Genomic DNA, 14,085 nt, shown 5'->3' on the forward strand with positions numbered 1-14,085 from the left:
TGCATCCGCATTGCCGTTTTGACGTCCAGGTTTATATTCAATTTGGTAATTGTAGGCGCTCAGTGTCAACGCCCATCGCTGAATCCTGCTGGCTGCCGTGGATGATATAGCCTTGCCTTCTTTGAAGAGTCCTACCAACGGTTTGTGGTCCGTCCGGAGAATGAACTGTCGTCCCCACAGGTAGTCTCTGAATCGCGTGACTCCGAAAACAAGTGCCAATGCTTCCTTTTCCAGGTGGGAGTAGTTCTGTTCTGCCGCCGTGAGAGTTCGCGACCTGAACGCAATTGGTCTGTCTTGCCCCTCAACGCGGTGTGATAGAACTGCTGCTATTCCATACGGTGATGCGTCGCACTCAAGCTGAAGTTCTCGGGATCAAAATGTGTTAGAAATCCGGAATTTACCAACACATCTTTCGCCTTTTTGAATGCTACCTCTTGGGCAGTATCCCATTTCCAGACGGAATCATTTTTCAGTAGGTCGTACAAGGGTGTGAGCAAGGAGGACATGTTACGAATGAAGCTGCGGTAGTAAGTAAGCAGTCCCAAGAAAGATCTCAATTCTTGCACGTCTTTCGGCGCTGGCGCTTCTACTATTGCTCTCAGCTTCTTTTCTTCGGGATGAAGTCCTCTTTTGTCAATGCGATGTCCCAAATACGAAATTTCCGACTTGTGAAACTCACATTTGTCCTCCCTCAGACGAACACCGTTGTCCTGTAGACGCTGGAGTACCTTGCGCAGGGTTTCTCCGAAGTTTGCCTCCCGTTCTCCAATCAGGATGTCATCGAGAAAGACTTGCGTTCCAGGAATTTCTCTCAGCAAGGATTCCATCCGACGCTGGAAGATCGCTGGCGCAGAAGCGATGCCATAGGGTAGACGCTTGTAGCTGTACAGGCCTCGATGGGTGTTTATTACCGCGACGTTCTGTGAGTCTTCATCAAGTGGAATCTGCTAGTATGCGTCGCGTAAGTCCAATTTCGAAAAGCACTCCGCTCCACTAAGCGACGCAAACATGTCTTCAATCTTCGGAAGAGGATATTGTTCAACGTCACAGACTTGGTTCAGCGTAACCTTGAAATCGCCGCATATTCTTACTGTGCCATCTTTCTTCATGACGGGCACGATAGGTGTCGCCCTTTCGGAATGGGTCACTGGTGTGAGCACTCCCGCTTCACACAGTCGATCAAGTTCCGCAGACACTTTGTCGCGCATTACATACGGAAGAGATCTTGCTTTGCAGAACTTGGGCGTTATGCCTTGCTTCAAATGTAGATGAGCAGGTGGACCTACCATGAGACCGATGCCTGGCTCAAACAAGGATTTGAATTCCTGCTTCAGATTGGTCACCTTGCCTTCGCTGTTAACAGCATTCACGTTGACGGTAAGCAGATCCAGCGCTGCAATTACATCACGACCACATAGGCTTGGGCCCTCACGGTGAACGACGTAAAGCGATGCTGTTGCCGTGCAGTGCCCGTAAGTGACTTCCATTTTCAGAACGCCTAACACTGGTAGCTGACCCATGTAGCACGATAACTTGCGTTGGCATGGCACTAACGTTGGCCAGGAGGCTTGATGTTTCCTGTACGTGCTAGCAGGTATCAACGTCACAGACGAACCTGTGTCAACTTCCATGTCAACCGGGATGCCCATCCAACGAGTGGTGATGATCCACGGACGCGGCGTTGCCTGGGTGTCGACACTATGGATTCCATGCAGGTTAAGGCTTGCCTCTGAGGTCGCCCCTTCTGTTGAAATAGCATTCGTCCGACCATGTGCTCGTGGTCTTGGTTGTTATGAGTCTGACAAGCACATCTTTGCAAGGTGTCCCTTCTTTTTACAGCGGTGGCACTCAGTAGTCTTAAATGGACATGCTGGTGCTCCGTGATCGCTTCTTCCGCAACGTATGCACATAGATTTCTGACTTGCCTGTCTTGGTGGGATTCCTTTAGGCTCTTGACCAACCGGACGTTGTCGACCCTTTCGGTTGATGATCCGGTTCACTGAGTTGTCCGGAGGCTGACTCAGTTCCATGGCATTCTTGGTTGCCATTTCTACGGCGCACGCAAGTGTAGTAGCTTTCTCTAGGGTCAACTCCCGCTCAGCAAGCAATCGCTTTTGTATGCCAATGTCCCTGACACCACATACCAGCCTGTCCCGTATCATCGTATCCAGAGTGGTTCCGAATTCGCAGAACTCAGATAGTTTTCTCAATTCAGCGATAAATGTAGATACAGTTTCGTTCTCGTGCTGGACACGAGAGTTGAAACGGAGACGTTCCACAATTTCAGACGGCTTCGGGGCGAAGTGACTGCTGAGTGTTGCTACTAGTTCCACGAAGGTCTTTGTGCTCGGCTTGGCCGGGGCCAGGAGACTCCGAAGTAGCCCGTAGGTTTTCGGTCCCACAACCGAGAGAAAAATACCGGTGCGCTGATTCCCGTCTGTAATCTTGTTTCCGACGAAGTACTGTTCTAACCTTTCAACGTAGTGACTCCATGGTTCCACGTCTGCGTCGAAGGCTGGGGCGGTTCCGAAAGTAGCCATCTTGCTTCCTCGCTCCGGAGAACAAAGGGAAATGCAGTGTCGTCGGATGAGATGTTTTCAGACGTGCGGTGACTGACGTGTCGTCGTGTACTGCCGCTGCGTCACCAGTATCCCATCCTCGTCGCCAGTTGAAGTGTATCAGAGTGGGCTATAGCAACTTAACACATTTAATACTGATCAATAAGGCTACATGTCGAGTACGAGCGAGTGGCTCCGATGCTCGAAGGAAACCGACTGCCAAGCGAGGTGAGAGTCCATCCCGACAGCGGAGTTGCACTCTGACCCGATGTTATGGGCGCCCCGAATGTGGGCCTCTCCGTGTGGAATGTACCATTGGGATGGGTGCCGAGACTATCGTCTTTTAAACCGCATGTCTGGCACACAGCAGTTCGAGACTCTCCCTCCTCTGACGTTCAGAGCTCGACGTGGAAGAACAAAGAACTCGTCGTTAACCTCGACACGAAGGAAAAGAATTCTGTTTTCTTTACGGCTTACTCCTGCGCGCTGTACAATGCATCCATAATGGAATCAGCTCAACCCTTTAAACTGAACTTTTTTTTCTTTTCTGGCTCTAACTCCGATGCGCTAACAGTATGTCCTGTTCTCGGCTTCATGTGGCGCTCTGCTGAGAACAGTCGCAATATGCAGAGTAACGATATCCTCGTATCGTAAATGAGATCTAGTCGGAACTCACCATCAAGCCTATCCCTGTTAGCTGCAAGCTAGGAAGCTCACTAATTGAAGAAGTTTCATTGCCTCCTATCATGCGCAGGTGCTGTATGACTGACAAGCGCAGCGTTTCACAGACGTAACGTGTGAGCTGTGAATACTCTTGTTAGCCTGAACAGCCTTGAGAATATGGCAATGCCATTTCCTAGACACTGATTGAAACCGAGGGCCGCGAGGTGCTCTGCTAGCATAGTGTAGCAAGAACATTGCTTGAAGGAAAACATTGAGGCAGTGCCTTACTGAACAGGATAGCCCTAGCGGATGTGACCAACTTCTATGCTCAGTAGGAATATATAGCCGTATTATGTTTGATGAAAGAGATTTCACAGTTTCGCTTTTGACGCAACTAGCAAAAAGCGAAGGAACTAAGCTTGTACAGCTTGGGACAAAAGTTTACGGAACACGGCACTGGCATATTTGTTCACCGGAGCGGTCCCCTGTTAGCTCTCCAGAACAGATCGAATAAGAAACAGGTGACCGGCTATTGTATCCATCTCTCAGTATGTTTGTCTGCTCCTGTTTGTTGCTAAGGTGTCGCACCAATGGAGAAATGCGACACCCCGGTGTTCCGTAAACTTTTGTCCCAAGCTGTACGACATCGCACCGCTCTTTGCACAGGTGGGGGAGCAATGGCACGTCGTGCAGTCTGCGATATTCACATCAGTACAGTGGACCCATACTCAGAAAGGCTGAGTAATCTGCGCAACAGGGCTCGTGCTGTGTCGTTTAGCGGTTGTGCCCATAGGCTTTCTTAGTATGGATTTCTCCCACCAGCTTACCTGCACGTTTCCACGGGTCGCGTATTCCTTCTTTTTTTTTTTAATCGAATCCCCACTTCGTTTTCCGCCAACCCAAGCTATTGGCATTATCGGCATAAAAAAATATTGGAATCGACACTGTTCGTAATTCGCGCGCAGATGGACGCGTGTGGGCCTTCAGTCTGGGGGAATGCGTGCGCAGACCTGGCGTATGATTTCCCTCTCTTCTACTGCATAATTCTTCGCGTCCTGATGCAGAGAATTCGAGAGGAGGTAGTGTGGGAGAGGGCGCTGACACGTCACGGAAAGGTGACGCGAGCCGATGAGGAGAGTTTCCGGTTGCTCCTACCGGAAGTTGTGGGTCCGACTGGCACGACAAAATAGGAATAACTCTAATTACTTACATACTGACATACTTATTTCAACAGCGTCAGGGAGCGAACTTTCCCTTTAAGAGTGTCGAGAAACCCTCTCTAACCGCAGGTGTTTAACGCACTGTGTTGTGATATTGCAGTATACATACAGGGTGTTTCAAAAAACGTGTCATTCGGACTTTATAAAAAAACGGGGCGGTGGAAAAATACGGGGTAAAGGGCACTTGTGTGGCAACCGAATTTGCCATATTGCAAAAATATTTTCATTTGATTTCTTTAATTGAACTCCAAAATTTCCCAAGTCAACCTAACGTTTTTTTTACAGAATTTGAGAGCCCGTAGCGAACATAGTCAGATCCACCAAGAAATCCACTCGATATTGCAAATGGAACTGCCCAAAAAAAGTCCCGAAGTTGAGGCTTCAGAGTTTCGGGTATTCAACAGCGCACCAAATCAGTCGGAAAAATACGCGGAGGGCAGTACATGCTCCTGGCCCCACGAAGCTAGAACCCAAGCAGCACAATGTACTGGAAGTCGAGTGCAATAGGGGTGGACGGTATGTATCTTATCAATGTTCTTTAGTGTCACGAGTCTGTTCAAGGCCTTCCACCAACCCGTCCACCCCTATTGCACTCGACTTTCAGTACACTGTGCTGCTTGGGAACAGTTTATCGCCGGACCGGCGTGCAGCACAAGACGCGCAGATAACAAGGCAGGTGACATTCCACCATACGTTGATAAGCGGCAAACAAAAATGCTTCCGCCTCTTTTTTCCTGCCCTGAGTTTTTTCGACCTCCTTCTATCTTTCATGGGGGCAGGAGCATGTCCTCCTCTCCACGAATCGTTGCGTCTGATTTGGTGTTCCATTTAATACCCGAAACATTGAATCCTCAATTTCGGGACCTTTTTGGGCAGTTCCATTTGCAATATCGAGCGGATTTCTTAGTGGATCTGACTAAGTTCGCTACGGGCTCTCTAATTCTGTAAAAAAAAACGTTAGCTCGACTTGGGAAATTTTGGAGTTCAATTAAAGAAATTCAATTGATTTTAATTAAAATCATATGAAAATATTTTTTCAATGTGGCAAATTCAGTTGCCACACAAATGCCGTTTATCCCGTATTTTTCTGTCGCCCCGTTTTTTTATAAAGTCCGAATGACACGTTTTTTGAAACACCCTGTATGAAATACAGAAATGCATAGTTGTCTCATGAGCACGCCGGTATTGTAATAACATTCACAAACATTGCGATTTACAAAGCTCGCAGGACACAACGCGACGCCCACAGGGGAACTTTTCCGCGGAGGAGCAAACAGTTACCATGGCAACAGGTACACCTTGAACCTTAAAATGTCGAGGTGCGCAGGTCGTTTTCGGCGAAGCTCCGCATACGCAATGCAAGCAGGTCAGTTGTCTGCGCAGCTCACCAGTTTCCGTCTCTCCCCTATTGCCCGTGGAGCGACCTGATTGGTCCCTGGGGTAACATTGCTGCCTTGCGAGCGGACAGACACTTCGTCACGTGGTTTCTCACTACTTTACCTTCTTCCCTGCGCAGAGACGAACTGTCGCGACACCGAAGGAGAGAGAGCAAAGGTGTCTCCGTCGCCGTGCCAGATGCAATAACATCCTAACGCAAGACCTCAGCGACATGCTGGGGTATATTGGAGAGACAAATCCTCGCATCATCAACCCGATTCCTCCAAAGTCGGAGAATCGTTGCGCAACCCCTAGAGGCTGCTTCATGCAGCTCATTGGAATTGAGTCATGGGTCATGAGCAGTGGCATTTTGAAGATTTTGAGGTCGCAGTTCTGGACTTTGTTTGAAAGCTTTTGCACTAACACAATGATGAAAGTTGCATCATACTAGAATCGCTTGCAACTGTAGAGAATTCATTCTGCAGGTAGACTGAACTCAATTGATCGAGTCTGGAAAATCACTTCAGCAACGAATGGACGGCGATTTGCGAATAAATAGTGCAACGGTAACCATAAAACTATTGCTTCAGCAAAACCATTCAACTGAATCTTGTGAGTTCAGCCTACCTTAAATTTCACCGAATTTCCACGCTTAGACAAAGACTTCACAGTACCGGGCGGACACTGGATCGTGGTGAAAAGAGTAATGACATGGTCTCGAATATTTAGCAAATTTCCCATGAAGCCTTGAGCTTGTAGCTGTTGGCAGTCGTTGCCGAAAACTGTGTGCTCGGAGCAGTTCTTGAAATCGTTTACTAATCTGAAAGGAAGAAAGGGTCACGTTATCGCTTTATCGGGCATTCTTCCATGGTGACTCATTCATCCAGAAGATATAGAAATGTACGCGAGGATGACTGATGTCGAGCAAAACCGCACGGTATGGATGGACAGCGTTCATTTTGGTAGTCTTATGAGGCAATCCTTTCTGTTAGTTACTATCCGTACTCTCGCACAATCACTCGTGTTTCTCAAGAACGCCATCTATGCGCCATGGACAACGCGAGAGGACCTGTGTAATTCAAGGCGTTATGTGGCGTTTGCAATATGAGATCGCTGAGGGAAACTCTTAAAACAGAACTGCACCACATTACACGCTCCTAGCCAAACACCATCCCGAACAGCATCATTCTCTCCCCTGATTTGTTGAAGACCTTTTTGTGACACCTATACAGAACTTTCGACCGTCATCATTTCAGCATCACATACCACATCTCATCTCATCCTGGCTACAGTCGTGACGCTGCAACCATGTGTGAGGCAAACAACGGCAAGCAGATCTCGTCACCATCACCACCACGTTTTGTTAGTTGTCATAGAAAGTCGTACGCCCTGCGCTTTCTACAGATCAGTAGTGATAGCGGTATTATTATGACATGTTCTCTTTACATCGTATGAAGTGCATATAACAACTCGACGGCGAACTGCTTATTGTGTTGTTGTTACACTCTTATAACATAACTCGACAACATAACCAACCTCATATCCAACCATAGCATAGAATAATAGCTTTATCACTCCGGACTTGCGAGGGGGTACGCCTTTTTGTGGCAGTTAACGTAAGTACGTAAGTGTGACAAAAAGGCGTTCACCTCTCGTCTTCAACAAATGAGGGGAGAGAACGATATCATTAGGGATGATGGTGGAGTACAGCTTGGGACAAAAGTTTATGGAACACCGGGATGTCGCATTTCTCCATTTGAGTGAAATCCCACCAGCAAACGGGAGAGCACACACATACTGAGAGATGGATAGAATAGCCGGACACCCGTTTCTTATTCGATCTCTTCCTGGTATCTAGCAGGGGGCCGCTCCGACGAAGTAATACACCAGTGCCGTGTTCCGTAAACCTTTGTCCCAAGCTGTACTAGCAGCGTGTTATGCGGTAAAGTTCTGTTTTAAAAGTGTCGATGCAATGCACTCAGTGTCCTTGTCAACAATGTGTCTTTTTCCGCTCTGTTCCGCACACGGGTGAAATATTTTTACCTTCGACTTCCTACACTAACTAGCTTGCATCTGATACTCGTGTCCCATTACCTATTGCTGTGACACACGGCACTTCGATTTTACGTGGCGTCTTCCTATCGCCAGTACATAAGCTATCGCGTATGAGTTGCAATGCATCCTCTACCTGGAACAGCGGGAAAGACGTTGTACTGTTGAAACCCGATGGTCGGACGGACATTCTTCACACGTGCTGCTCGGGCACTGGAAGCGAACGCTCTTCCTTAGAGGGCCAAAGAAGTGCACAAAATTCTCCTCGAGGAATATGAAAGATACCGTTACCTTGGCAGCGACACAAAACGAACGGTGATCTCAGTTGTCTCGTGACGTAAACCCCCAATTATAAAAAAAAAAAAAAAGGAACGGGACCTATCCGTTGCGCCGTCCTCGACTTCTGAGCGAAAGAATCCGTCCTCTTTCCCAAGGATGCGCGACAATGCGGAGCGGGCTCTTATTGGTCTCCTACCACGATTTGTCCAATCATCGCGGGAGATCGTTTCAGGACACCAATCCGGAGGCCTTTCCACATTGTCACGCTTCTTGAGAAAGAGAGGGTGGGTGGGGAGGGAGGGGGAGAGGGAAAGCCGGAGGGAAAGCCGGAGGTAAAGAGGGAATATCACGAACGGCGCAACTCTTGGTGTCTCAAGGTAAGGACATATTTCATTCCGCCAGGACAAATTTTTGCACTGTAGTGCCTCTTTAACCTCTTCCCGTGTGGCAACCGAAGACAACCACAGGACGTAAACAACGGGAGTTAGGGCCGAGGCAAGCTACGTTTAACGACAAACACGAACACGTAAGCCTCCAAACGCCCAAGAATCAATGAAATCAAGCAACTTAGGAAAAAGGTGCTCACGCATGCATTCGAACCAGGGCCGCCTGTCGTGGTGTACCGGTAGCATATGTCACCGGAAATCGCCGGTTTGCATAAAACTTGTGGTAGGTACCTAACCGTAAGAAAATGAGGCTGGTGCACATGACGTCACGCGGAGCCTTTGAACGCCTTTGAGCCATGTGACTCGAGAAAACATGGGGATCCATCACATGCGTCATACTGCGGGCCGAATGAGGCAACAGCGTGTGTTTTTTTTTAAATATCCCCTCATGATTGTACGCATACCGCGACAACTAACGGCATGCCCTCCTACTGTGACTGTTTTCCCGAGACGCGTGACCAAACGTGACGTCACTGCACAAGCCTCATGCTTTTACCGGTTTAGCCACTGGTTCAAGCACGTGCTACAGCCTTAAAGGAGCAGTCTAGAGGTGTTAGCGCAGTGTTAGAACACCAAGAAATAGTCATCTGTTCCTGTCAGCTGCTGCGAACCGAATGCCCGTGGGCAGTCTCGTGCGCCGTGACAGTCAGCTGTTTTTTATTGACAAAACAAAAGTGACGCACGCGATGATGCTGACTTTAGTATCGGCTGGCGCGAATCCTAACAATCTCCCTCCCAAGCCAGCTGATACGACGTAGTCATTGTGTCGCGATCAGGTGATCAGTCCAAAACCTTTTGCACACAGGATGTTCTTGTCATTCGGAACCGGCTTGGTCAACGAATCGGCGATCATGAGTTCAGTGGGGATGAATGATAACTTTCTTCTCGATTTCATTCCTTGCGTAGAGGTATTTCAGATGGATATGTTTGGAACGCTGATGGTGGACGGGGTTTTCAATCAGTTTGACGGCCGACTGGTTATCGCAGTATAACTGTAACTCCCCCGTGTAATACTTGTCGAAGCCAAGTTCGCCCATGAACATCTTTAGCCACTTTCCTTCTTTCATTCCTTCCGTAAGAGCAGGATACTCAGCTTCGCAAGTTGAGAGTGCTATCGGCCGTTGTCTCGTTCACTGCCAAGAAATGGCTGCCTTTGACATTGTGTACACGTAACCGCTCCGTGATCTTCCAGACTCATCTTCGTTCCAACTTGCGTCGGTATAGCCAGCGATCTGGGATCCACATGCAGAATAGGTGATGCCTACGTCTCTTGTTCCGCTCAAATACCGCAATACCCGTTTTGCCATTTGCCAGTGTGATTTGTTAAAGTTGCTGTTAAACTGGCTAAGGTAGTTTGTTGCAAAAGCTATGTCTGGTCTTGTAGCTTGCGCCAGATACATCAGGCTACCAATGAGGTTTTGGTAGGGGACACTTTCGTTTTCAACCTTGGATCCGTCGGCGTCCTGTTCTCGTCGACCCTTTTCTAACGGAGTTTTAACTGGCTTGCTGTCCGCCAAGCCGAACTTCGTCAATACTTCGTCGATGTATTTTCGTTGGTGCAGAGTTAATCGGCGGTCACTTTTGTTGTGATCGACTTCTATGCCGAGAATATACTTGGGTTCCCCCAAATCTCGACATGTTTACCTAAAGTATCAATCGCTCTAGTCAGAGCACGCTGATTGTTCGCGGCCATTAACATGTCATCAACGTACACACTGAGGAGGACCCTGTCATTAGCTTCTTCCAAGACGTAAACGCATCGGTCAGTTTTAAGCCGGTGGTACCCTAGCCGTCGTAGGGTCCTGTCCAATGTCTGATACCAGGTGCGAGCAGATTGCTTGAGGCCATAGAGCGATTTTTGTAATTTGCAAACTTTCTTTCACTTCATGTTGCTACCAGGAGGTTGCTCCATGTAAACTTCCTCCTCCAGGACACCATGAAGATATGCTGTCTTCAATTCGAGTTGCCGCATTGGCATGTGTTCCTCGTTCGCTAAGGCAAGCAGTAGGCGCAGTCTCATAATAGTCAATACCTTCCACTTGACTGGCTCCTACAGCGACGAGCTTTTGAATTTCCCATTTTTCATTTCTTTTGATCCGGTACACCCATTTCGATTTGATTACTTTCATTCCTGGTTTTCGGTGTATAGTCTCCATGTGCTAGCGTGGTGGAGCGAGCGTAGCTCGTCCTGCATTGCTTCTTGCCATTTCTCGCATTCTGGAGATGACTGTGCTTCCGTATACGAGGACGGTTCTACTGGATCGCTAGTGGAATTCTCCTTTGCACTTTGAGCCGCTTCGGGTTCGATATAAGTCTTCTTTTTTGTCTGCAGCGTCGCACTAGAGGCGTTCTGTGCCCATAACCAATGTTAGCGCAGTGTTAGAAGACCAAGCAATAGTCATCTGTTCCTGTCAGCTGCTGCGAACCGAATGCCCGTGGACAGTCTCGTGCGCCGTGACAGTCAGCTGTTTTTTTATTGACAAAACAAAAGTGACGCACGCGATGATGCTGACTTTAGTACCGGCTGGCGCGAATCCTAGCAAGGGGCACACAACTTTGTTTCTGTTTTTGGTCGGTATGGATCGAATGTTAGGCGCCCGAAAACAATTCCCACAATTTCCCATAATTACCCCAAGAACACGCTGACATCCCTCACTTATCCTGAGGATGTCATTGCGGGACAGCAGTGACATCCTGGGAATATCCCCATATGATCCTCAATTTGTTAGAAAAGTGTTAGAATGAGACTCCAGAGATGGTCCTAGGGACAACATCTGGGGACAAGACTGGGATACTCTCAGGAGCACTATAGGATAATATGAAATTCTCCAGTAAATCTGCTTTCATTTCTCACTCTTAGAAGTGTGCAGACGTATACACTGGAAACGGACTCTCTGTTTTGCGGTTTTCAACCTCGGCCACCAGCTTGTCATTTTCCGTCTCTCATTCTCGATGTTTTTTGATGACGAACAATGGGTGGCGTGGTATAAAAAGCAAAAAATATAAAAAGTCATGTGCCACTAAGTGTAAGACTAAGACAGCCGACTTTGAAAGGAATATCCAACAGTGGCATTTCCTTTCGCAGATAAATCATATACTATATATTGCTTATCTTGCGAACTTCCGCATATGCAAGAGTCCTCCTAGCATCGCAGTCAAAACCAAGGGTGAGGAACCTAAGTTTAATTCAATTTCATGTATAAGTAACAGACCAGTGACGAATTCCTTGGAGTATAAGGATACAACCAAGGTAGCGTCCATGTTTCCTACTTAGTGGATTTAAAACATCCACCGAAAGTCAAGCACGCGCTGTAATATGCCATCACTTTTCTGTATTTTCCACGGAAATGCTCCGTGCAGCATCCCGTCAGGGACCTTGCACGGATGTTCATGGCAACGAGGTCACAATGAAAGGTCTAGCAAGCTATATTTTATCGCACATTGAACCCAGTGCATGGAGTATCCGTTGAAATCATTCAATTTGTATTTGTATTCCTGTATTTTTGTATTTTCTCTTTCTATTCTACTATTCTCTTTTTGTAATATTTTGTAGTTCATACATCTGCTGATTTGGTTATGACAAACAAACCGAAACACTAATTAATGGGCGCAGGCATAGAAACGTACATCGCATTATTAAACTAATGTACTTCTCCTATATATGTCCTCCGGCTGGCGGCCGCAGGATGTACGCAAATGACTATCACTGGAAGATCCCATGATGACACTCTCCGGATCTTCTCCGGACATCCCATCACGGACGAGGACGCGATGACACTTTGAGGACGTCCTGAGGATCGCGAGTGTTCTTGGGGTAGTACAACTGTAGCGAAATTGAGACGCCTGCAATAGCCCCCTGAATCTCCCGTGCGCGAAACATCCTCCTTCGCCTTCACGATAGACACGTGATGAGCCCCGCCACGCGCGTCACTATGTGACGTGAGTGGTTGGACCTGGGATCACATGATCGAGGTGAGCAACACCGCGCAGGCCGGAGCGTTTGCTACCGCTTCGGAGACTTTAAGTGTTCTCCGGCTGCGTGATGCCCGAAACGGATGATTTGACGGCTATCAACGACACGACCTCAATTTTTTGGGACCGCTGACACCACCGGAAGAACGAGTGGTGCAGCACGAATCTAACTGTGTGTTGTACAGCGATACCCCAGCGCTTCCCGACAGTGTGCAACATGGCTGACCGTTTTCACCGCACAGTTGATTCAATGTCTAACAGGTGGCGCCACAATAGCGCCGTCATTGCTTGCTTTCTGCTACTGTGAGTTTTATGAGCTGCGAGTGCGTGCTGTGCCTTTTCCTGGTGTGGTACTGGTACTGTGTGCTGTGCTGTCGCACTAGAAAGGTCTTCAGTGACGCCATCGGGACGTGACAATTGGTGGGGACGTACGTGGACGTGTGTCTACGTGCGGTAGTTGCATCGCCATGCCGACCGAGTGGGGGAATATCTGCTGCTGTTCCATCATTGACGTACGACAAAAGCGCTCGGAGGTGATTGATAATCGCTCTCGCTGAAGCATAGACTGCATATTCGAAGGTTTGTATCAGGCTTTGTATCCTGACGTTTAATTAAAGCGAGCGTCTTGCTTCTTCCTGGCTCATTCGGCGGAACCTTGTGCAAGCGACAGTCAGGCGTTGCCTTTCTTATTCACACAACCCTGAACTCCGCGCTGGTGAGCTATACGGCCACACACTTCGGTGATGTTGGTAGGTACACGACAGATCAAACAGACTTTGCCGTGACTGGCGTGACAGGGAAATAGCGAATACATCAGAGTTACGCCTTACAGCAAACGCCTCGGAAGTAATCTCGCTTTGAACGGCGCGCTGGCCCGTACGTCGCTCCCCAGTAGTATACGTACAACGAAAGATTGCACAGAAGTCACGGATATTACTCTTGTGATCGCGATCTTATTTTGTCGGGCTGCATATATGCTTTGTTTTTCAGAAAACGTGATATAAATCATGTAATGAACAGCAGTCAACAAGAAACAGCTCGCAATGTTCGTAGCAGACGGTTTTGTCTTCCAACGAATCAGGGGCTCTCTACCACAAACGTCACACTAGAGCGGGTGTGGTCTGCAGTTGGAGCGCTCCGACCTGTCACCGCGGCAGCGATTTTGCAAATTAATTGCGCCGCGGTGAAACAACTTTGGACAGAAATATTTTGTAGGAAAGCTTTTCACATACTGCTTTACAAGATGACAGCCGTTTTGGCCATGTTGGATACCACTTTAATGCTCCTGTAAACTTTGTTATCTTCCCTCTCGTGCGAAACACATTGTCAAAGCTGTGGCGAAGGATTTCCCTTACCATTAGGCACCTAGCACAATTTTTATGCAAACGAGCCCTAAGGCCCACGTTCGAATCATGGCGTCAGCACCCTTTTCCTGAGCTGTTTCATTTTTCAACCAAAGAACACTCACACACAAGTGGGATTTTTGACTGTTCGCTTTGAAAGACGGCCAGGGTGTCG

The 14,085-nt window shown here is 48.0% G+C and overlaps 1 protein-coding gene across 1 annotated transcript in view; it reads right to left on the reverse strand.

The window, feature by feature from the left end:
- Window positions 1–14,085, reverse strand: part of LOC135398650 (uncharacterized) — a 56,141-nt gene that overhangs the window by 7,927 nt on the left and 34,129 nt on the right. The window contains exon 13 of the mRNA XM_064630038.1: window positions 6,493–6,638. Coding sequence (XP_064486108.1) covers window positions 6,493–6,638 — 146 coding nt within the window. The remainder of the gene's footprint in view (window positions 1–6,492; window positions 6,639–14,085) is intronic.

Source organism: Ornithodoros turicata, chromosome 1 (assembly GCF_037126465.1).
Source record: "Ornithodoros turicata isolate Travis chromosome 1, ASM3712646v1, whole genome shotgun sequence".
Taxonomy (NCBI): Eukaryota; Metazoa; Arthropoda; class Arachnida; order Ixodida; family Argasidae; genus Ornithodoros; species Ornithodoros turicata.